Source organism: Copadichromis virginalis, linkage group LG9 (genome assembly GCF_057382275.1).
Source record: "Copadichromis virginalis isolate Kocher_CV1m ecotype Utaka linkage group LG9, C_Virginalis_male_GT1.1, whole genome shotgun sequence".
NCBI lineage: Eukaryota > Metazoa > Chordata > Actinopteri > Cichliformes > Cichlidae > Copadichromis > Copadichromis virginalis.
This window is the reverse complement of record NC_140626.1, coordinates 25,520,024-25,544,848: the sequence shown is the minus strand read 5'-3', so window position 1 is coordinate 25,544,848 and position 24,825 is coordinate 25,520,024. Positions and strand designations below refer to the sequence as shown.

General features: G+C 41.7%; 2 protein-coding genes and 2 non-coding genes across 4 annotated transcripts; 2 read left to right on the top strand and 2 right to left on the bottom strand.

The window, feature by feature from the left end:
• Positions 1-10,772: 10,772 nt before the first annotated feature.
• Positions 10,773-12,441, top strand: crhb (corticotropin releasing hormone b). The gene is made up of 2 exons (XM_085468455.1): positions 10,773-10,992; positions 11,556-12,441. Exon 2 carries the CDS (start codon positions 11,576-11,578, stop codon positions 12,077-12,079), a length of 504 nt encoding a protein of 167 aa, XP_085324581.1. The 5' UTR covers positions 10,773-10,992; positions 11,556-11,575; the 3' UTR covers positions 12,080-12,441.
• Positions 12,442-13,653: 1,212 nt separating this feature from the next.
• On the bottom strand, positions 13,654-18,356 carry trim55b (tripartite motif containing 55b). The gene is made up of 8 exons (XM_085468454.1): positions 17,982-18,356; positions 17,570-17,739; positions 16,126-16,303; positions 15,880-15,975; positions 14,997-15,230; positions 14,862-14,884; positions 14,351-14,475; positions 13,654-14,255 (listed from the first exon to the last, which is right to left on the bottom strand). The coding sequence occupies exons 1-8, from the start codon at positions 18,099-18,101 to the stop codon at positions 14,083-14,085; spliced, it is 1,119 nt and encodes a 372-aa protein (XP_085324580.1). The 5' UTR covers positions 18,102-18,356; the 3' UTR covers positions 13,654-14,082.
• Positions 18,357-18,896: 540 nt separating this feature from the next.
• trnaa-agc (transfer RNA alanine (anticodon AGC)) lies at positions 18,897-18,969 on the bottom strand. Its single transcript has one exon. It is a non-coding gene; the product is annotated as a tRNA-Ala (tRNA).
• A 432-nt stretch (positions 18,970-19,401) lies between these two features.
• trnay-gua (transfer RNA tyrosine (anticodon GUA)) lies at positions 19,402-19,487 on the top strand. Its single transcript is given in 2 exon segments — positions 19,402-19,438; positions 19,452-19,487. It is a non-coding gene; the product is annotated as a tRNA-Tyr (tRNA).
• The last annotated feature ends 5,338 nt before the right edge of the window (positions 19,488-24,825 follow it).

Here is a 24,825-nt window from a genome sequence, read left to right as displayed (position 1 = left end):
GCAGATGGCGGCGTGGGAGCCACGGAGTCCTGGATGAGCTCATCCGAGCTTCCAGCAGGAGCTGATGTAGAGCCAGAGAGGTTTGGGACCCCTGGCTGAATGTTAAGCTGAACAGAAGACCGTATTGCTATCGGGGACTGGGCCAATGGTTCAGGTGCGAGCTGAGCTACTGGAGGGGCGGATGAGAGTGGGAGCTGAGCTACTGATGGTGGTGAAGTAGATAACTGCACGGGGGACTGAACTGAGGGCGTCTGCACTGGCACAGGGGACTGAACTGATGTCTGTTGTAACGGAGGTGGTGAGAGTGGAGTAGGCAGTGGAGTAGATGACTTCACAGGAGAATGAACCAGAGGTGAGTGCGCAGGAGATTGAGCTAGAGGTGGTAGTGATAGTTGAGGGGAAAGTGGAGCTGGTGATTGAGTGGATGACTGTGCTAAAGGAGGCTGCACTGGGGACACTGGAGACTGCACTGGGGACACTGGAGACTGCACTGGGGACACTGGAGACTGCACTGGGGAAAGCAGAGCTGCAGGTGACTGCGCTAGAGACTGCAGTGATGGTTGTAGTGGAGGTGTGACGGGTGGAGGAGTGGCTGAAGTGGCTGCGGGTCGTGCGGCTAGTGGCTCAGCTACAGAGCATATTAACGGCAGGGCTATGGGTTGAATGACTGACTGAGTAGCAGCCTGAGTGGCTGGGTGAAGCGACGGTTGTGGTGGAAGAGAAACAGGTGGTAGTGTGGATGACGGAACTAAGGGCGACTGAGTGGCAGACCGAACTGATGACTGAAGCGATGGTAGAGGTGAAAATGGAGCTTGTGGTGGAGTTAATGGCTGAGCTAGCGAGGGAGCTAACTGAACTGAGGGTGGCTGCGAGGGAGCTAACGGAGCTGTGAAGGGCTGCGAGGGAGCTAACGGAGCTGTGAAGGGCTGCGAGGGAGCTAACGGAGCTGTGAAGGGCTGCGAGGGAGCTAACGGAGCTGTGAAGGGCTGCGCAGGCGATAAGCAGCTCGCATTGACTTCCGCCACACAAAACACAGCCCCTGAATGAACAGTCATAATGTCTGGAAAAGACACAGAGTTCTCACTCACCACAGCAGGTGAATTAGAAGGCCGAATGTCCGGCTGTGGGGTGGCGCGTCGGCGGCGTGAATGCCGTTTTCTTCGGGAAGCCGGAGGTGCGGTGATGGAGGAAACCGGCAACGACGGAGAGATCGCGGCCGGCTCCTCATCCTCCGACCACATTGCTGCGAGAAAAGCAGCGGGTGAGTGACAGTCAGAGTGGAGGGTGGATGGAGAGGAGTCCAGTGGCAGCAGCGTGGAAACGTTTCCCGATTGTGGCGGTCGCTGTTGCGGTATGACGAGCTCGCGAATTTGTACTGTCTCCTTGGCTTTCTGCAGATTGGACAGTAGGCCCGAAAATCCTGAGAGCTCGTGGAGATGGGGATTCCCTTTGAGAATAGCCTCGATGGCGTTTATCCCAATGGACACGGCTTTAATGTCCGAGGCGTGGGAAACTCGCTCCCACAGGCCGAAGATGCGGGCCAAATCGCTTTCCCGGGAGGAGCCTGCTGGGTCCATGTCTGGTGACGTCGTACTGTCAAGGCTCGGCTGTGTGGCAGGCAGGAGGAGGACCCAAACGCAAAACTCACAGACACGGGGATGAACTCAAAATCACAGCTTTAATGCTGGAATGGCCGAACATGGGAAATACAAAACTAAACTGGGAAAAGTAAACTAACATACGCGAAGAGACACAGGGAGATCCACACAACATGAGGGACGACGTCACACTGAACAGAGGGAGACGCAGACAGAAATACACAGAGGGTTAACGAGGGAAGTGGGAACACACGGGGAACACAGGTGACACTGATAATCATAACGAGACAGGGCGGGGTGAACTGAACACTGACGGGAGAGGTGAAACAGGAAGTACAGGAGGAGAGAGAGCACGAGTAGAACACCAACGTAACAGGCAGGGGAGACATGGAATAAACACGAAAGGGGACGAGGGCTCGTAAATACATAGAGGGCACACAGGGGGAAGAGAGAGCACGGGGAGAACTTAGACATAATGGGCAGGGGAAGCATGGAATAAAATACAAACATACAAGGAAACTAAGAACACTGGGCCAACATGGCCCAGGACCATGACAACATCTGGCAATTTTCATAGAATATCAAAGTTTTCACCATTAACAGTCTCCAATAAAAACTTAGTTTAACTAGCAAAAATACTGGTTGCTCCTGTTTTGAAATGTGACCAGATTGTAGAAAGGTGAAACTCATCTTGCTTACCTCACTGCCCATAATGGCGTACTTATGTCTGTGTGCTTTCTACGTCAAAGGGTGTTTTCTTTGTGCATTAGCAGCACCGGGGGACAGTTACATCAGAACCTCAGTGTTGCTAAATATTTGGATGACCGCCCATCACCACTGCATCGAGAAGGGACCGGTGAAGGTCAGTGCAGTTCCTGGCACGTCTCCTCTGTTTGTCAGCTGTTTTGGCGTTGCTCAGACTAACTTGTCCAGTCACTCATGCTGATGAATTTAGTAGACAAGGCTAGCTTCAGTGTCCAACCACCTGCCATAAATGCCTGTATCTTCCTCTGTTTTCTCTAACCCTGTTCCCTCGGACTCTTTCCTCTTTCCCGGGAGGGTTAAGCTTGGTGGTGAGAGGTTTCTTACAGAGGACCTCTTCAGATTAATGTGTGTATCTCTGCTGATTGATTCATTACATTAGTTTTATTCGAGTAGTTCAGTAGATTGATGTGGAAGCTCTGGAAGCTTTTAAATTACAGCCACTCAATCGAATTAATCACGAAGTACAAGGTTCACACCAGCAGTGATTCTCTCTGACACAGTTAATGCTCTCAGCATAACAATATATTTATGAAAACATATTATTCACTGTACAGCAACAAAAGCTTTAACACGCTTTTTCTTATTGTATTAGGAGCCGCTTTCTTTCCAAGTTCATTTTTGTGCCAACCGTTTTTAGGGTAACACGATTTGCTCGGGTTTCTGTGAAGAAAGGATGAATATCTTTTGGTTCCCCCCTTTTCCCCCCCGAGTGCTGCTGTCTGGTGTGATTGTCTCATTTTTTATTTTGGCCTGCTGCCACTGTGTGATCAGTGCCTGTTAGCTCCTCAAACAGGCTCAGGGAGAAGCCAAAGAGGGAATATTGACACCTACACAAACAATTAGGGAAGAGGAATACTTCCCAATTTACAGTAGAAAAATCTCAGTCATCTTCTGATGTTAACAAGTAAAACAGGAAAAAAAAGAAAGCAATGGATGAGTCACTCATTTTGCTCTGGGGTAAAACATGTGCGGATGTACAGAATGTCTTTATTTGAGAGACACTCTCTTAATGATCTTCTAATGTGATAAACACCAAAATCAAGACTGTGGGTTCTTTATGGTAAAGATAGTTTCTGCAGAAGGGTCTCAAAATATTTTCTTGACCCAATTTGCTGCTCCATCGTTTTTTCCCCCCTCATTAGACTAGCCACTTCCTGAAAAACAACAATGCATCTCATAGCTGATTTCACTTCATCTTCAGTGGCTTGGGTTCTGTCTAATGTGATGGAGGACATTCGTTATGTGTGCTATGGGGCAAATGCCCAGCGTGATCATCTGAGAAGACTCAGTTTGTGCACAAGGCATGAAGAGCCATGAAGACACACACATATATAAAAGCGGACAATCTCTGTTAGAAACCGGGAACTTGGAGTCAGTTTGATGAAGGGGATGCCAGCAGCATGTTTGCTCTCTGTTCGGGAACTTTACTACACTATTGAAAGTAAAATGTGTCTTGCTTGACACATCGGTGTAACTTTGTGCTGAACAATGGGGGGGGGGGGGGGGGGGGGGTGTCAAGATCTCTGTCTAAATAAATAAATAAATCTAGGTAAATTCCCAGATGATTAAACATGCAACTATTTTTCTGGTAATAACTGAAATTAGTAAAGAAAATCAACAGCCTGTTTATGCAACATAACTCATAATATTATTTGGGGGGGGGGTCATAACCCCCCTGGAAATTGACATAGGACTTTCAGCTCCTCAGAAGCAGTAACAGGGCAGTTTTCTGTGTTTTTTTATTTTATAATGTGCCAAATGTTTTCAAAGGTCTTGACTCCAGGCATGCCACTTTAGCACATGGATCCTTTTGGAGCTACACTGACAAAACGTAGTTTGGCATTTTCTTGCTGAAATAAGCAAGATACTTCCCTGTTCTTCTTCATGCATGCCTTCCTCGGTCCACAGATGGTACCCATGCATTGTACATTAATAAATTATGGGCTCTGGATTTTGATCTATACCGTGGTACAACCTTTCAGTCCTCTTTATCTCCTAATTTCCACAAAAGTATTTCAAAAAGTTTTATTTGTAAGACCATAGGGTGGTTTTATATATATGTCTAATAGACTCCAGTTTCTCTATGTGAATGGGGAGTTACTTAAGGAGTTCCACAGGGTTCTGTGCTAGTACCAGTTTTATTTACATCATACATGCTTATACAGGCACGGAAAACATGTTTATTGCTATGTGACATGATACTGAACTTTATCTATCTGTGAAGCCACATGAGACAGACCAATTAGTCAGACTACAAGTGTCACGGGTTGCCGGGGCAAGCCGTGTGTATTATTAAAGGACCCAAGATGCAGGTGGCTTCTGAAGTGAGCAAGCTTTATTGCGACAGTGATATACCAAACAAAGGAAAGGGTGGCAAGAAACAGAACTGAAAACACTCTAAACTGGGAAAACTAAAACTTAAAAAACAAAAAAAGAACATAAATGAGGGTACCTTGCAGGGAGAACAACGTGGGGAGAATGCACAGGAAGATGGAGGAAGATACACAGACGAACCAGCAATGAAGACGAGGGAACTCGTCTGGGAAATCAGGGAATGGGAAACAGGAGGGAGGCACAGCTGGGAATAATTGGACATAACGAGACAGGGGGAGTGAAACTAGAATCACTGACGAGAGACACGAACCTTCAAAATAAAACAGGAAACACCAACTGAACACACCACACACAAGAAAAAAGGAGAGTACAAAAACCCAGAATAAACAAAACCACAGAATAATAATAAACTAAAACATAAACATGGAGTCACAGACAATGCATATAAGATAATGCATATAAGATGTTTCAGCTGGTGTAAATGAATACGCATATTTCAAATAAATATAGGCTCATTGAATTCTGGTTTTATTTAAATAAAACCTTTTTGTTTCCTTTGTTTCTTTATTTGTTTTGCAACAAGATTTTTGCTGTAAATGGTTTAATCAAGAAAAACAGAAACAAAAAACACACAAGATGCAGCAAGCATGCTTAGGTAAAGAAAGGGAGAAAAGACCACACACTTCTATACACTGACAGGTTTTATCTCATTAGCCCACCAGTTGACATAAATAGATGCTGCAGTTTTTGAAACTGATGGCATCTTCTCAGCAAATTCCAAAACACCGCCACAGACATTAAAAATATTACATAAGAAAAATATTACAGGGGTATAACAGCCGTTATAACCATTTGAATCCACTTACTGGGAACTAGCTCTGTCTGATAAACTTCCATTTGGTCATAACCCACATAAAGAGCCCTTATGTAAAAATACCTGAGGTAACCACTGATCGCTGTGAGACAGAGCAGCATGATGGACATTCACAAAGACAGGAAGAAACCTGTTCAACCATTTCAGCCTTTATGCCTCTGATTGCTACATGGTGTGCGGAGAGCTGTGTTGAAAGGAAGAAGAGTGCTTTTAAGGTTGTTAGCGCTCTGAGACAATCCAAGATTAGAATAAAGAAAGCTGTTTGAAATGTTTCTTGCCTGGCTGTTTTCTGTCACTTTGATCTGTATAACTGCCAGCATCAATGTATTTGATGTTTGTCAATCTTGAAAGGAGACGTGACTTTTTATTTTTTTTTGAGAAATTCCTGCCACTGATCACACTTTATAGCTGCATAACGATTAGACAAAATTAATGAATTATAGATGATTCGCAGCTTAGCCATGAGGGTGCACAGCGAAGACAGCATCAGCATATATGTTCAGATTAAGTGGCCCCAAAGAGACAATTATGGTCAAAGTGTATTATCAAAGAGAAAACTGGGTTACAATTTTGCTAGAATGGCTTTGGCCTAGATTTCTCCATAGATAGTTTTTTTCCTTTCTTTTTTTTATCACACTCTAGGATTGGAGATTTGCTGTCTCATGCCTTTGAGTGAAATGTTAGAACAGTATGTCACGTATCACTGAAATAAAGTTTCACTAATAATAACTTGAAATTATGCACAGAAGCAGAACATTTAGTATTTCCTGAAACGGAGACAGGCCCCTAAATATGTCTCATTTCACAGGATAAATCTGAGAAAACTGACTGAGCCAACATATTCAGTTCACATAATGTGACTGCTGGACAAATGACAGGAAATTACCAGTCAAATCAAAGTTTAGCAAAGAATGATGCGTCAACATCTCTGCAAGCATTGTACTAACCCATATGACATGTCTGTGAAAACATTTACAAAGCTGGACCCCCTTTCCTTCAGAGCTGCTTCATGCTGTAGATTCAACAAGGTGCTGGAAACATTTCTCTGGGATTTTGGTCCACATTGACACACAGCATCACGCAGTTTCTGTGCATTTGTTAGCTGCACATCCATGATGTAACTCTCCCATTCCACCACATTCCAAAGTGCTATGTTGGATTGAGATCGGTGACTGTGTGGTTGTAATCAGTAAGTTACTGTTGCCTTCCTAGCAGCTTTGAAGCAGTCTGGTCATTCTCCTCTGACATCAGCAGGACATTTTCACCCAGAGAAGTGCTGCCCGCTGGATCTTTTCTCTTTTTCAAGTCATTCTCTGTAAACCCTAGAGATGATTGTGTGGGAAAATCCCAGTGGATCAGCAGTTTGTGAAATACTCGGACCAACAACAGCCATGTCACATTCACTTAAATCATCTTTCTATGCCATTCTGATGCTCATTTTGAACTTCAGCTGGTTGTCTTGACCCTGTCTACATGCCTGAATGTAATGATTTGCTACCATGTGACTGTATATAAAAAATATAATTTACAAACCTCCTCCTTGGTCGGCAGTCATATTTAACTGGTTTGTCACACTGAAAGTGACAGTATAGTATGTAGTGTCCAGATTAGAAGATAATCTGGATTGTAATCTACTGTACAGTCTCATCTTTTCCTACGTATAAACAATACAAAAGAATTAATGTTACTAATAAGCCTTAGGATTCTATAGGGCTCTTATTTAAAATGCGTGACCCTCGTGCTCACTATTGCACTGGTTTACACACTCCCTCCTCCTCTTTTACTGTTATTTGAGTGACCTTTGCTGAAAACCTTAGACCTCAGCTGTTCCAGGGAATCACTTAAAAAGAATAATGAAACTACGTATCAGTGACATCTTTAAATATTTTATACCTTTATGGGAGCAAACAGGGTCTCGTGGCAAAAGGCAATGGCAGCCAGCCAGGTGCACAGCTGATTTTGGTGTTTTTAGGTGATTTATACAACAAAAAAAAGGCTTCAAACTCTCCAATCGATCCTTTTAATTACAGGTATTAAATATTGTCTATTTAATTTTTAATCGAAATATAAAATTAGCTTTTTAGACGAGCTCTGTGACAAACTGGCGAACTCACTTCTCGATCTATGACAGTGAGAATAAATGGACTAATGGATGGAGGCTTTTTAGATTAAAGAACTTAGTATAGTTTATGTCTTTCTTAACAAACAGAAAAGAGATTCTAAACTTAAAAAAGACTCCGTATCTTTAAGATATCAGGACAGAGTAAGAACAAAGCTGGCAGAATTATCTCTTAAAATGACTATAAGCACAGAATATGAACTCAAACTTTTGGTTTCCCAAAAAGTAATCTGCAGGTATTCTGTAGTTACAAAAACACATACTGTAATTACCAATTTGTTACTTGCTTATTCAACTTAAACACTGGAGCTATTCTGGGCTCTGTTATGAGTTCCAGTATCATCCTTACAGGCATTATTTCCCTTTCACAACGTTTGTGTGACAAGACTGGCAACCACTATGTGAACGAGTAAAAGTGAAGCTTCTGGCCTGCACGTGCTAGATCGTTACAGACAGATGGCCCTCGGGGGGCTTCGCTGCATTACAGAGAACTTTGCGTCACACGTTCTCATACGGGTTACCGTACACGGTCTTAGGAAGAGCCAGAGAAAGCCAGCCGTGTCACATTTAATTTTTCAAGATGTGATGACATTGAAACCTTCAAAAGATTGCTTTGTGTCAAATCCTGAAACATTCATCAAAACAGTTCTTTTCAAAAGCAGCTGGGGTTCACTGAAGAACACTTTAACATTAAGCCACCCTGTGGGGATACTGGCAGATCTCCTCTTGCATAGCAAAGTAAACTTCTTAGCCTTAAATAGCCATGGTTGAAGCGTATATGTTTAACAATATAACTAGTTGGCTGATTGTATGAAAGCTTTGAGTAGTTTTGTGGTCAACTGTAAAACAAGAAATGCCATTTCTGTAAAATTGTCCATGTCTTTTTTCTTTGTAAAATGAAAGGCCAGGCTCTCACTTCTATTAGAGGTGTTTTTATAACAGGTTATATCACTGCACTATAAACCAGAAGGACACCTCAGCAACAAGACTGAGGTCAGGTGGTAGTCTAGCCCTGGGCTCTGCAGTCCCAGCGATCGCACTCACTTAAGCAGCGAGAGTGACTTTGATTATTAAAATTTTGTTTGTGAAAGTCAAGCATGCATTAGGAAAAACACGCTTCTATCCACTGGAGAAAGCTGTCCAATTATTCACAAAGGGAAAGTTCACCGAGAAGCACCGGAAAGGCAAATGATCAAATAATGAATCTGCTGCAGAGGAGAATTTGCTCTTCTGACAGTGATTCTGTAAAATACTTTTTCTTTGGCAATTTGCAGTTTGTGTGCTGTGGAAATCCAATTTCATCTATTCATTTTGAGTGTCTCACCAAAAGATGCCAGCGGGAAAGGTGGCAACATTCCAGTTTTCCAGGACAAATCATTTGGGTTTTATCTAATGTAATCATCTAAAAGACTCGCTCTAATTGAGCAAAGAGAGAGATAATAATTTAAGCCCAAGTCTTTTCCGGGGTTGCATCACAGAAGAGGATTTCTCTCCCAGTGATCTGTCCAGGGACGGTGATTTGAAAATGAGGTGATGTGAATTGACCACGAGCAGTCCCTCTCTCATGGCGGTGTTTTCTATTTGTGTCAGCCAACATGTGTTTCTCATGATGGGACCTGACACGTCCCTTTGAGCGGTAACGGAGCATGAAAAGTGACAAAGTCGAGAGGCTAGGGGAAACAAGGTTTTTGCATATTATCCTCTAATCCACTAAAACCAATATAGGTAATGCATGAATCTTGGAAGACAGGACTTTCTTTCTGAAGAAAAACCATCCTGCACTTCATGACTACATTTACACAATCAAATGTTCCCCCTCTGCTCTCTCTTCCTTTCTCTTTCCAGAGTGGTTGATTTTACTTGAGTGCACACTACCTGTTAAGTCACTTTGACCTCTACATATGTTTGAATCGTACTCTTTCCCGGTCTGAATATCTGAATGAAATGGATTTACTGTTAAGGATTAAATGGAAGGGTTGCCTTACAATGCATTCTAATTTTAGTTGCAAGTATGAAAGAGCCATCTTTTTATCAACATATTTTGCCATATGGGAATCCACATCCTCTGTCTCTGCCTTTGTGGAAGAATTAGTGCTCATTTAATGACAATGCAAACTAAAAGGCCTCTCTACCAATGCCAGTGTCCTAGCTCATCATTTAAAAGAAGGCCATCTGGATCCAACCAAAGTATAATAGCCAACTTTCCACCAAGTTTCATGAATTTCAGCCAGGTTGTTTTTACTTAAACTTGCTTACAGACAAACTAATAAACAAATGGAACTGAAAAGAAATCATCTGCCATTGTGGAGGAATTGCTTGTTTTAAGGTATTGCACAAATGTTTGGGTAAATGTAAAGCAGGTAAAGCAGACAGAAACACAAAGTTAAAGATTTGAGCTTTTTAACATTCTAATCGCTTTTCTAATACTCGGATAAGCGCTTCATCTTGCAAGTGTGGCTTGGCGGTGGGCCCCTCTGGAGCAAGGTGGCCAAGGCACCGATTGGAAGAGGTGGTGACGTACATATGTGCAGCAGCAATGAATCACTGGGAGACAATACCTCTCTCTCTCTCCCAGCCTGATGTGTTTGCAAATGCACTTTCACTGAATGCAACACAGGGCAGATGGAAAACTGCTTTGGAATACTTGTGGTGTAAAATGCAGAGACAAAGTGAGTCCTGAAGATTGCACCAAAATGTCATACCTGAAACTACCGCACTTCCACAGTGTTACATAACTTTTGCAATTTTGTAGGCAATAGCAGTCACTGTATGGTGTCCTCAGATGAGGAAGGTTTTTTTTCCCTTTGTCTTTTATAAGACACATGATGAAAATGAGCAGTGACTGATAAGAAGAAAAAACATAGTTCCAGACTTATCTCGTCTAAATATTACTTTTTAACTTCTGATTATTTGCCACATGGAGTCCAAAACCCTTGGAATTATTTTTCAACTAACAAACTCAAGTGAAAATGCCGGCAGGTGTGTCACCTATAGGCCTATTCTGAAAGCGCCGAGGTAGACGCTCGTGCACGTGCGCGCGCACTCACATATGACTCATCTCATCTAAACTAAAGCACTTTGTCAGAGGCGTCCATTCACGTTACACCCATGCAAGAACGCGCAGACTCAATCTCAGCTTGGAGCGCGACACTTATAGTGAGGGTGGCTATATAAGTCCATTCAGCATCTATCCTTTAAGTAACTATATACTTGATTCCTCAAAGTGAAGTGAAGGAGGGCGGCATCTCGCCAACTACCTGGCAACCTACACGGCTGTAGCGGACCACCTCTAAAGCCTGAAGGTAAGAAAAGTTTCATTAATTTTACCCACATTTTGAATTCGTATTTTTCCCTCTTTTAGCATTTTAGTTATTCTTTTCCCAAGCACAGCTCAATGCGACTTTGCTTAATTAAAGACTTCTTTGTGCTTCACAGCAAACATTTAAAAACTGTATTTGTAGATGATAAAGTGGATTTGTAGATGATAAAGTGGATTTTTGGCTTTGCTGATACCTTTCTATTCTCATTTCTGATTTCATTTTTGGGGATGGACTAAGTATAATGATAGAAGACAATAATTCCTCATTCTAATCTTCGAGCTTCCTTTACGCGTAAATATTCCACATCGCTGATCAGTTGTACAATATATAGTCTCCTTACTAATAACAGGTGGCAACAGATCGCAAAATATCTTACAATAATAAAAATAAACTGCGGCAGCAATAGTTATAATTTGCCCGTTACATTATTGCAACGTCTCTTTTACGTGCGTAATTGCCTTTTTACGCGGCACATCTCGCGCCACAGCAAAAAAAAACGAGCGTGCCAAAATTAAATAACCCAATGTATTTCTTTTTCTTCCCAGATTCCTGTTGAAATCCTGACATGAAGCTCAATTTATTCGGTACCGCCGTGATTCTGCTAGTTGCCTTCTTACCGCGCTACGAATGTCGGGCTATTGAGAGCCCTGGCAGTACTCTGCGCGTCCCAGCTCTACAAACCCAAAACTCCCAGCAGCTGCAATCCGGCCCGATTCTGGAGAGGCTTGGGGAGGAGTATTTCATCCGACTGGGCAACGGGGACTCGAACTCTTTCCCATCAACGTCCATGTATCCCGGCGGATCACCTTCCATCTTCAACAGAGCTTTGCAACTCCAGCTGACGCGGCGTCTTTTACAGGGTAAAGTTGGGAACATCAGGGCGCTCATAAGCGGCTTCGGAGACCGCGGGGACGACTCGATGGAGAGGGGAAGAAGGTCCGAGGACCCGCCAATATCCCTGGATCTGACCTTCCATCTGCTCCGGGAGATGATGGAGATGTCCAGGGCGGAACAGCTGGCTCAGCAAGCGCAGAATAACAGAAGAATGATGGAGCTCTTCGGGAAATGATTTCCCAGCCCGCCAAAGATCTCCCTTCCCTTTCTTTTTCTTTTACTCCTTCTGTTGTGCATTTTTGCCATCAGCACAAAACATGCTCTGTACAATATAGTGCTGCTTTATCACTTTATTGTTTATAGCTTTAACCTCAAACTATGGAGCATAAACGGGCTTGACTTATAATGAGCCGATTGTACCTTGCCATTTCAATGTTGGTGTCAGATCTGTAGAGATATGCCGTTCTTCATATTTGAGATGAAATACTTTCGTCTAAGACATGAATTGCATTCACAAAATTGGCATTTTGTTTTAGATTATGAATCACTGTATTTATGAAATTTATGTTTGTTAATAAACTTATGTGCAACCAGTCATTTTCTGTTGTGCAACAGAACGTCTTATATCTATATTTTTAATAAAAAAAAAATAAAAGCAATGCTTACATTTCTCTGTGGATATCCTTACATATTAGTTAACACTAACGCCAATAAAAATAAATAAATAATCCCATTAACTTTGACTAGTAATCTGATTAAAACGCACTTTTCTAATGACTTTTAACACATGGATTTGTAGTCCCACATTAAAGAAACTTTGAAAAAAAAAGTAAATAACAACTTTAAGAGTGCACAAATGGCCACAGAATCTCGAGTCTTGCCTATAAATGCTGACTGGTAAAGGTTTGCCTAACTCAGTGCAAACAATTGCATAGGTCTAACCATGGCATTGCTCTGGAGCCAGTTCATGCCTTCTGTCTAACACAGACGCACACAAAAAAAGCTCTAACTGCAGTACTTTGCCAAAAATCTGAACAACCCTTCAGCGCAGTGAACATTCATACAGCGTTCTTCTTCCAAACCCTTAATCCTCAAGAGGCAATTCTCATTATACCAGCAAGAGGCAACCACGCTTAGCTCAAAGATGCACCACTGATAGCTAATTAGTGTCGAAGACACTGTGTGTGTGTGTTTATGTGTGAGCGTGTGTATGTGAACGCTGATTCTTGACCCCCAGTGTCAGGCTACGCTAAACAAGAGCCGTGGGTGTGAGTCATCCTATTCTTTTTGGCCCGCGAAGCATCTTGAGGCTTAGTGTGGGATTGAGCCCGTTTGTAAAGGATCCAACTCACTGAGACACGGTGTAAAATAACAGATGGTCGTTGAATGGTGGACTACCTGAGCGGTGGAGTTACAGCAACGTGAGGCCATCGCAGGGCAGCAAATTATTTGCTTTGGTCTAAAAATATGGGAGCACTCATATTTGCTCACTGTGGTCTCATATGTATATGCAGGAGTGTTATCCTGATCATGCAGTGGAGAAGGATGTTAAAAATGTCTGAACAAGCCAAAAAAAGGCACTCACGCATTGAGCTGGATTTCCTTCCACGGAAATATGCCAATAGGAGTGTGGAAAGACGTGTATATAATATGCATGTATCATATATATCATCATGGGAAATAATACCTGTGCCACATTACAATGAAGAATATTAAACATAACGCAAGCAGCCCGATGTAGGAAATACTGAAATGTCACAGTGCTCATTTTATCACTCTGCTACATTACTCACAGAGTTATATCAGTCATCAAGAAGTATACAACAGGGAGGAGAACCAGCGGCTCTCCTATTATGTTTTTTTAATGATGGAGTTTAAGGAGCAAGTCTCAAAAGGTCAACCACATAAAAAAAATATTTGAGTACATCTGAATTCTGCAAAGAGCTGAATGACAGTCAAAGTCCCTCTGTCATTAAGCATGTTCAAAATGAAAAGGAGGAACTAAAGCATGTTTTTTTAATAAGAGAAAAAGAGATTAAATCAGTCCGAATGCTGTGATAGACCAATCACAACAAAAGAGGCAGAAGTAAAACATCTCTGCCTTCCTTAAGATCTACATACACAGATTAGGTTCCCCTCGTGGCTAAAAATGTATCACAGCTGACCTGAGGTCAACATTTAGGAGCAACAATCAATCCTGCTTCTGGTTTAGGTGTTGTCAGGGCCGATGGCTGACAGCTAAGTTGAGGGAGTGCTCGTGGGTGCGCTGGGGGAGGAGCTCATCTGCTGTGGGGGTGCAGAAGGCTGGGCAGAGGTGGCTGAAACAGCACCTCCAGGAACAGTTTGTGATCCTTCTCCTTCCTCAGCACCGGCTCCTGCAGCCTCATCTTCTTCATCCTCATCTTCGTCATCTGTGTGAGAATTAAGGCAAAAAAGGATGAAGGTTAGAAAACTACAACACTGAGGGGTGTGAAGCAAATTAAAGCCGCGATCTCTGTTCCTTTACCTTGGATGAAGTCGATGCTCCGCAGGGCCTTGCCCTCTTTCTTGAAGTCGACTTTGTAGTGATCCATACTCTCGTAGCCAAGCTCTACTTTATCCAGGTGCGCTGCACTGGATGCCTCTTCAATCCTGAGCACATAAGTCTCATTTAGGATATTCAAAGGACTAAATGTTGCCTCACAAAGTCATGGTAACACGTCTTAAATATATTCAATCTGTGATGTTTAGCACGTTCGGCAAGTTATTTCAGGATGCCACAGCAGAAGATAGTGATTTGCAACATTTCACAGGATTATTTTCCACAGCTACCAGAGGGGAGGTGTGACCTTGCTCTATTAGAGTTCTGGTTTTATGTGTAAGTGCAGATGTACTCATTCATGAGAATGATTAAAAAACATTAGCTAGAAAGGATTTTGACTTTTACACTGGCGGTGTAGTCTCTCTCTTTTTTGCAAAACCCCTTCATCCTCTTACCAGTGCAATTATTATTATTGAAAAACAAACAGCATACTTACTTTTTGAGGAGAGGCTTTGTGTTCTGAAAGACACAAGGGAGAGTTCAACTGAACATGCACATAAAATACTGATAAACTTTTATGAATTGGCTAAAATTATGTCAAATTTAAACCCCATGTGGTAGCAGCTCTGACCTGCAGGAATAAAGCCATTTCTGGCTCATCCATAGTCTGGATCCCCATCTCCAAGATTTTACAGCTCTCCTCCAGATGGTCTCCATATTTCCTTGTCAGGCCCCGGATATAGTTTACCTTCTCTTCCTGTTCGCCTGTCACCTTCTGACTCATCTCCCTCTTTTTCTCCTCCAGGATAGAGTACAGGTGGTCAAACTTTTCACAAACCAGAGTCTTCTGTCTCCGACTGTTCTCCTGTACGTGCGTGAACAAGTGAAGAAAGCACACACCCACAGGGAAAGATTGTAAATTCTGCAGGTCCATTCTTTATTAATGAGTTCTGGGTGGGAAATGTAGGCAATTCAGTTTCGAAGTACATTAGAATTTCAAAATGAGAGAAAATGCGGTAACTAGTTGTTGTTTTCATTCTTCGGATGTCTAAACACTGCAAAATTCCTTCCGTTCAGTTGGTGCCATGTGCATGACGCCACAGCAGTGACACACAGGGGACTGGAGTCACTCCAGCTTCCTCTCTACTACATCCAACTGTGGCACGTGAACCATAAGAAAGCTGCCTGTTCTCGCCCTATCAATTACACTGCTCGTTTTATTGTCCGTGGAAGTGGGTCGAAGGCAGAATAGGGTGCTCTAACTAGTGTATGTGCACCCAGCGTAGGAGAAAATATGAAAAGGGGAGATTAAAGCAGTCCGTGGAACCAAAACATTTATTTTCCTCTTACTGCCTCTCTGTCTAAATCTCGCAGATGGATAAAAGCAGAAAGAGTGGCCGTGACAAGGACACATTACATCAGTTTGGTTGTCTGTGCAGGTGCATTAGTGTGTGCACGGAGTGAGGCTTGCTGCGTGAGTGAGCGGCCAGGCACTGCAGCAGTCGGACACTGACCTCTATGGCACGACAGGCTTCCTCTAGCTGACTAATGATGCCCTGCATCCTGTCGTTGTTACCAACCACCATGGCAATCCCGTCACTCAGCTCCGTCTAGGGTGCAAGGACACGACAGCATGACTACAGACTCAAATCTGGGGCAAATCTATGATTATACTACGACATACTTCATGATGAAACTGTAAAAAACACATCACCATGGCTGACAGTATTCGTAGCCTTTGTAAGCATCTCGGGCCTCACCTTCTTCGTCTGGTAGATGCTGCTGAGAGGAGCCACCTCGCAGTCTTTGTGGGCTCCAAAGACCTTGCACATGGAGCATATGGGCACACCGTGGGTCACGCAGTAAATGTTGATCTTTTCGTCCTCGTGAATATCACACATGGGCGTTTCTTCCTTTTTCTCTGGTGCTGGTTTGCTGCTGTTGAGGTGCGATGAAAACAGCAGTAGTGTCCTGTGATGCTGCACATTTGACTGCATACTGATGTGACATGCAGTGTCAGTTTGATAATGTCACTGTTACACATCTCGGCATCTCAACAGCTTATCGATGACCCATCAGGTGTGCCCTGCCATTCACATGCACTGCCAGCACTGTAATCAATAGGTCATCATCATTGCTGAGTAGTGTGGGAGCAAGCATACATGATTCATGTTTATATAGCTTAAAAGTTTTCCCCCCTTCCTTATTTCTTAAGTTTATACGTCACACCATCAGACAAAGATAAAAAATGCAGTTTTTAAATAATGATTTCATTTTTTAAGTGAAAAGTTTATCCAAATGCACCTGCCCTGTGTGAAAAAGTAATCGTAAAGCTTTTGGCGATATCTGACAATGAGTCTTTCACATCACCGTAGAGGAATTTTGGCCTGCTCTTCTTTGCAGAATTGCTTTAATTCAAACACATTTAAAAGGGTTTTTTGAGCACGAACAACCTGTTTAAGGTCCTGACTTTGAGTAGGTGGTTCCAAAACCTTACATTTGCTTGTTTTTAAGGATAAAGGTAACTCTTTGGGGGATGCGAATGTTTACATTTTAGACCGAGGAGATGGTTTAAAAGACGATGACGGATCATTAACTACACCAACTGTCAACCACCTACAATGCAGTCTCGAGATCCGTTTCCCACGCGGCTCAACATCCACTCACACGTTGCATCGGGTGAACTCAACGGGTCACATAATGTGGTCTCACGCAAGATCTCACAGTGATTTCATCTGAAGCCTCAGGTGGTAACGACCCACTGCTTTCTTCCCAGTTTGGCTCGTGTGATGATGGACATGACTACTAGTCAGGCAACGATCTCCTCTTAAGGGGAAATCCCCATTAGGGTTTAAATACCTGGCACTCTCTACGTTTTGGTTTCAGAACTGAAGAAGCATCTCGGTCATCCTATAAACTCTACTCAGGATAATTGTAATGAAATAATGTCACAACAGCAAGAAGTGTTGTGGATATCATGTCATACAAGCCTTTCAGTCATCTGCTGGATAAAAAAATCTGTGTGGATGACTACTGCAAGTAGAAATGCCCTCTCACCCACTGCAGATCTCTGACTCAGAAGCCAGTGTTTCACTTCCTGCTATTATACTTTACTGCAGTTTCACAAATGAAAACATCCTCCTGTCAGACATGAAGAATTCTTTTCATTTTCTGTTATTTTGACAAATGTCTGATCTGTCTCACCTGCTGGATTCTTGTTTGAACATGTCAATGATATTCTCAACCAACAGGTTCCTCTGCAGGCCGTAAACACCATGCCTGTCCAGAATCACCTCGTGTCTGCAGGACGGGCATCGGAAACGGCCACCAGAGGTCAACGAGCCGCTTCTTGTTGGAAGGTACGGGTTTGAAGCCTGTAAACAACAAGTGAAGCTCTGAATAATTACATTGTTTCACTCGGCAGTTAGGAAATATTAATCCAGGGGATTAACAGTCCATAACACAAACTTCAAACCACCATCATTAACATTCAGTCCACATGCTTGTAAACAGAGCCTATGGGTGTTAAATTTATGTCACTATTTGGGTCTTTGATATGTGAAAATTCAGACCAACTTTATAAATAATTACCAATTTGAGCCATTCAATAGCTTACCTGGAAAACATCATTGGCACATTTTCTGCACAGGTTGTGCTGGCAGGGTAGGATGACCACAGGCTTTGTAAACATTTCCAGGCATATTGGACAAATCAGCTGTTTCTCCAAGTTGTCCATGGTGTCAACGATTTCAAACACAACTAAACAACTTAAAAAGTCTGAAAAGTTTAGTATGAAGTCCTTTCTAAAAGCAGTCTATCATAGGCCCAGCTTCAGGCTAAGTAGTAGGCCTGTTATGTTTGTCCTAGAGGGTGTAGACTCCTATCTCCTCTGTGTCAGTTCTGTTTTTAGCAGCTACTGCTGTCACGTCTAAGGTTGCCATTTTTGCCTTGTCCATATTTGAAACTAAGTAGGGCAGTGCTGAACAGCAGCCCATCCCCAGCCTCTTCTACGCTGGGTGCAATGTAGCTATGCGTTTCATAGGGTGGGGGCGAGTGATTTAGCAAGAGATGCAATCATATGACCCATGTGACTTTTAGATCTAAAATTATTGATAGCACCTGAAAATCTCTACTGAAAACACGTAGTTCTCGACACCTTTTTACCATGTTGCCAATCAAGTGCCAGCTTTGCATTAATGTTAACTTAGCAGCAGGAAGCTATCGAATGTGACTTCCGTCAAAGTTTGGAACAGACCATTACGTTAGAGGGAAGATAACAGCGCACAGGAGAGGTTTGTTACAATACCTAGCATTAAACAAACTATGGCATGTGTTAAGCGTTTTTTGCACATGGGTATTTACACTTAGAGAACAGCATAAGGACGACAACCATAACATTGGGTGTATTCACCGCATCCTTAAATGTAGGTGATAACTGCTACTATTTTAAAAAACAGAAAAGAACAATTCAGTTAAAACATTTTGGTGTTTGTTAGCATGTTAAAGGCCTTACATTGAATGAAAATGTTATTGGAGAATGCGGGCATCGATCCCGCTACCTCTCGCATGCTAAGCGAGCGCTCTACCATTTGAGCTAATTCCCCGGTACGGAAGTCACTCGTTGTTTGTGTATTTATTGCTCGTGAGATACGTAGTCGGTCCAATCTTGCGGTGTAGTGTTTGATATATTTCGCATATCATGCCGAAATACAGTGCGGTAAGGTAGCATTATTAAGCTGTCTAGGTTAGCTCTAACGAATATGAATAATAACAGGGTTTAATAGCTGCTAAGTTATTGAAAGGCTTGCAATGTTAAAGTTCCTTTGGGGGACACCAAGTTACTTGAGATATGTGGGGAAACTCTTACACACAACCATTTAGCTCAAGTGGAAAACAGTAGCGAATGCAAATTTCCCGAAAACACGTTAACCGAACAGGGCGTCCGCCATATTTGTGACTTTACGCAGAAGCAGAGAATAAAGCGTTTTACGAGCCGATCTTATAAATACCCATGGGTTAGCTGTAGTCGTCAGCTCCCTTCGATAGCTCAGTTGGTAGAGCGGAGGACTGTAGTGGTTTCCCAGACATCCTTAGGTCGCTGGTTCGACTCCGGCTCGAAGGAGAGAGTATTTTTTTCCCCTCCACCTGAAATTCTGAGCGCTTTTACAAATTTGCTAAGAATTGCTGTTCTATGAAGCTTCTCTAATCATTTCTTTTAATGAAAATGCATATTTCAGATGTTGAAAAAAATGGCTAGTATTGGCAGTTAATGTATTTTTCTAAAAATAAATGCTAATCCATAAAAACAGATTTGATGATTTTCTTAAACTTTCCCACAGAATCGAGTAGATTTTTTGGGTGGATGAAAGATAGAAGTGAGCTTGAAAATGTTTGGCACTGCACTGCCTGCAGTGATGGTCTAGTCAGCACAAATACACAGCATATCCTGCAAATCTGCTGTGCATGTTAAATAAGAAATGATCACACCTGCAAGCACTCTGTTCAAAAAGGGAATTTAAAAGTGATTGTTTAGTGTTTGATTATCTCTCCACTCCCCTAATTTCCCTCGGGATGAATAAAGTATTCTGATTCTGATTCTGATGATGAAAACAGACTTTATCACTTTGTTTGACTGTGAAATGACTTATAAAGGTGCTGCGAACACATTCAGATGGATGACTCAGAGACCGTAATTAACAGTTGTGTGGAGGACTGTGGCAAGCGTCACACGCTAATAAAGCGCCTTTGTTTATTTCTGTGCTGTTGCACGATTGTTATTCCTCCGTCCACTGATTCTCATTATTTCAATTACAAATTAAAACCCCTGTCCTCTGCTAATGGAGTGCTCATCTTCATGAATCTGTATGAGTTCCTCACTTTATTTCCAAATATTTGTCACGTCTAAATGTCCCACGCAAACGAAGCAATTAAAGATGCACTTTTTCAAAACATTTGACCTATACAAAAAATATTTACATACTCTTTAATTAGAAACTCAATGTCAAAGCGAACGTAGCAGGATCCTCATAGTGGAAGCTTCTGACCCATTTAAGCATACCTCATCTTTTTCTTTTTTCTTTTCATCTGACTCATACAATATGACATCTGCCTTCCTCGCACCTCTTTTCCTTTTATATAAAGCCACATAGATGTGCACACAGTGCTTTTCATGCAGAATCAATGAGTCATATTTAAACATTTTAGACAGATGTCAATACTGAAAATGAATGAATGTCTCTCTCACACTCTCTAATTTGTCTCTTTGTTTCATTTAGTGTCCACTCCGGGGTTTGCAGGTTAGGAATCAACTTTAAGAAATGAGAAAAAAGGTGAAAAAAATAATAATAAAATGGGGGGAAAAGGATGAGAAATATACACATTCAAATAGTAAAGTTCCCATCTCTTGTGATTTGCAAGTCTATGTAAATGTAAAACACCGCTCTTACTAATTTTTGTCATTTAGCTTTTCATGTGTGTCTCACCCAGTTTTCCTTTCTGTTGATGTGTTTTTTCTCTGTGATGTACTACAACTGAAGTTTTTAGTCATTTTGTGATGCTGTGGGCACACCACTTTATTCAGTTTTAATCAGTAACCTCTAAAAAGGCTGAACTAGCATGATTACATATTCATTAGCGACAAGCACAGGCTGCTCAGATGCTCACCATTTAGATAAAAGTGAATTCAAATGAGATCAATTAAGAAGATGTTCTGGGTTATGTCTTTGTGATTGAAGTGAATTCATAATTTTTCAGCCATTACTATCTGACTCATAATATTGCAGCGCCTGTTAGTAAAAATCCAACAAAGATTGACAAATTAAGAGCAGTGTGGAGATTACTTGGAGATGAAATGCCAATATGAATGCCAGACAGTGCTGCCTTTGAGGCTAAAAGCTGCCAATTTAAAGAGCACAGTGTGAAACTCCTGTTCCCCTCTTTCGCTCGGCGTTGGTAAGCGGTGCTTTGCGTGAATCGTGAAAAAGGTCTGCATGCACTGCCAAGGCCATGAAATACACCTGCGCTCACACATAACCCCACACATAAGATGTCTACAAACTCATAAGCAAGATGAAAGTGTATAAGGGACCAGAAAAGGGAGCAGAGCAAAGGGTGCCATCTGTTCACTTGTATGAATATTTCAGTTAGGTGGAAGTCATATTGTATTCACGCAGATGGCAAGCAGTCAGTGCCTGTGATTTAAAAACTCTCTGCGAGCAATTCCAGATAATGTCCATTTCTTCTTCATCTCCATATCTGTCCTAAATCATCCACTGAGCTGAGAGTCTTTGGGTCAGAAAAAGTATGATCATACCCTAGAATGAATAGTAATTTTAAAGGTAGCAGTAATTCACCGCGGATTCGCTTGGGATGAAGAAATATTAACGTCGAACAGTAATTAGCAAGACTTAAAAGGTATTCCATCTGAAATGAACACAGACACCATCAGCTAGGCTTCACATTATTTTTAAATGCCAAGGATGTAGTTAAATAAAAAAAAAGCAAGGTCAGATCTTTATCCATTTATGCAACTTCTGGATAGTTCAGGTCTGAACTAGTGATACTCTGGGCAGTTTCGAGGATTTGCCGTCACTGTGTTAATGTTGCAAAAGAACAAAATGATAACGCAGGCCTGTTTATGATACTGTGATACTATGAGCAGTACTGCTGAGGTCATACTGGGGTTACATACAAAGAGATACAGCAGCTGTACACCAAATATTTATAGTTGATTTAGCAGCAGCATTCACATTTATTTTCTCCAAGAAATAGAAGATCCAGTGCTCGGTGATTACCCTGATTACATTTTTAGTGAGTCCTCTTAGTTATCCCAGCTAATAGATCTTTTCTCTGGCGTTTCCAGATGCACAGTGATGATAAGTTATAAAAGAAAACTACATGTGGTCCTGTGTACTGTTACAGCCAAGAGTCTGGATAATATAAGAGGTACTTCATTGTAAAAGTAAGCAATCCCCTATCATATGAATAAATGAGCAGGAACCTTCAACATGCAGTGACCTTTAAGGTTAGCAGTGAGGAGGCGTGCCTCTACTTTTTGGTTTTTTTTTTAAAGAATGCATGTCAGATTATCCTCTAAAATGCTTCCAGGTTCACCTGTGCCTGTCGGACTTTAATAGCTTCTGGTCTGCAGATCAAGAGCGCAGTACAGTACCTTATTCTGTTTCTTTTAAATGAACAATATCATGAAAATCTAATTGGGCATAATGGAATATTGTCACACTTTGTAGATATAGCTTACTTGTTTTAATCGTAATAAATAGAAAGTTTTCTAGTACTTCATTGCTGTGTATATATTTAGAAGTTATTTTTGACCATACCTTCAAAACACAAGTAGTAGTGTGTAAATGAATACAGATCATTTAAGCTATGAAAATGTTTTAATATTTCTCTATATTTTTTGTTTGTTAGAGGGATTAATGGAAAAATTACAGACTGGGATCCATGACAATATAAGTAAAGGTCAGGCTTGACTCAACTTAGACGCGATCTCATTATGTTGAGATCACGTCATTTGTGTCATTTGTGATCAAGACACAAACTCACCGAGTCACTTTCCAGCCATGATAAATTACTTAAAAATACTCAAAACAACCCACAAAACTCAAAGAGTGACTCTGAAAAAAAGGCTCAGTCAGCATTTTTCCAGTAGCCACATTATCATTGGCTTTAGAGTCCGTCCCCTATACAGGCCACTAACATCTGTGTTAAGATCTCATTTAAAATGCACCTTTCATGCTGTTGTATAATATGGCTCAAAATTGCACAACTTGGCTCAGTTGTGTAACAAAACATGACAACCTACAATGTTTTAGAGCGGAAAAATCCCAATCTTGTCATCCACAAATTGATTGAGCTGGACCGGGTGATCCTGAATCCTTCCTTAGTTATGCTTAGTGTTTGTTCTTCACACTCTTTGTGTCCTCACACACACACGCACCACTCCTCATTTTACTACTTATTATTACTCCCCTGCTCTCTTCCACAGTGTGTCTTTTGTCCCGTCTTCTTCTGCTCACACCCAACGCGTGGCAGATAGCTGGCCCTCCCTGAGCCTGGTACTGCTGGAGGTTTCTTCCTGTTAAAAGGGAGTTTTTTCTTTCCACTATTGCCAAGTGTTTGCTCTAAAGGAGTGTTTGATTGTTGGGATTTTAACTCTGTTATTCTACATTACAATATAAAGCTTCTTGAAGCGACTGCTGTTGTGATCAGTTCAATAAAACTGAACTGAACTAAATGAAAATGAAAATGGAGTTAGAGTAAAAGTGTGCCACACTCTTTCTGGGAGATGGATAAACAGATGAACGAGATGCGATAACTCTCACTCACATATAAATGTCTAACATCCTATTCGATAAAGCCACTTGATTAGAGGAAAGATGAAATCAATCAGCCTGATTTTCACTCCTAACTTTATGTAACATCCTCTGCCGTGCGGTGACGTAAAAGAGACGTCAGCCTGTTTTAACAAGCACCGCTGCACCGCATGGTCATGGGAAACTGAGATGCACTCAGCATTCAAGTGCTTGTCTCAGCCTGGTTTAAACCTCACAGCCTGTAAACCATGAACAGTGCAGTCCTTTAAAGCTTTGTTTCATAGGATAGTGAAGCAGGGTGATTTTAACAGCTGGTAGCTGATTGTTCAAATATCAGGAGGTATCTGGTTTAGACGAAGGGTAAAGCATGAACACAGTATAGTGGGATTATTGTGAATATTCATTCTGTCATTGAGGTAATTATTCATGCATCGTTACAGGAGCTTGATCAATAAACTGTTTCTTAACTTCTGTGCTGAGATCTTAATGAGGGGGAAACAGAGGTGCAAGGTGCAAAGATCATTTTGTAGTTTTTAATGCAGAGGCAGACGCAGTATTAAAGTATTTGAGACTACCCACTCGCCAGTTAACAAATCAAGTTTTTGTTATGCAAAATACCAGCCTTATGGCCAAATAACTTACGAGGTAATTTCTTAGATAGCACAGTTACAGAGGGGAGAAGCAGAGAACCTTGCAGTTGTTGGCTAATATTTTATCTCCACCTGTGCCAGACAATGAATGTCAGTGTTACATCTAATCTGTTAATTGTTGAGTTTTGATCCAATTGCTTAATAACATTTGTATAATAAATCAGTTTTTACACATTTAAATAAATAAACAATTCAACTCTTAATGGTTACCAAAAAAGGATAATACTGTATCGTACTGTACTTGTACTACGGAGCTGTCACTGTAACTTGTGCAGGCCTTCAACACAGTAAAAGGGTGCTATCTAGTGGCAGAAAGAAAACAGGGTATGTCCAGCATGTTTCACAGCTGCATATTGACATCATTGCAGACGTCAGCACAGCACAGACACTGCAGTCACAATTATGCTGTTACACCTTGTGATTCACACTCTTTTTTTAATTAGATATATTGTGCACAGCGTAGATGGAAACGAGAGAT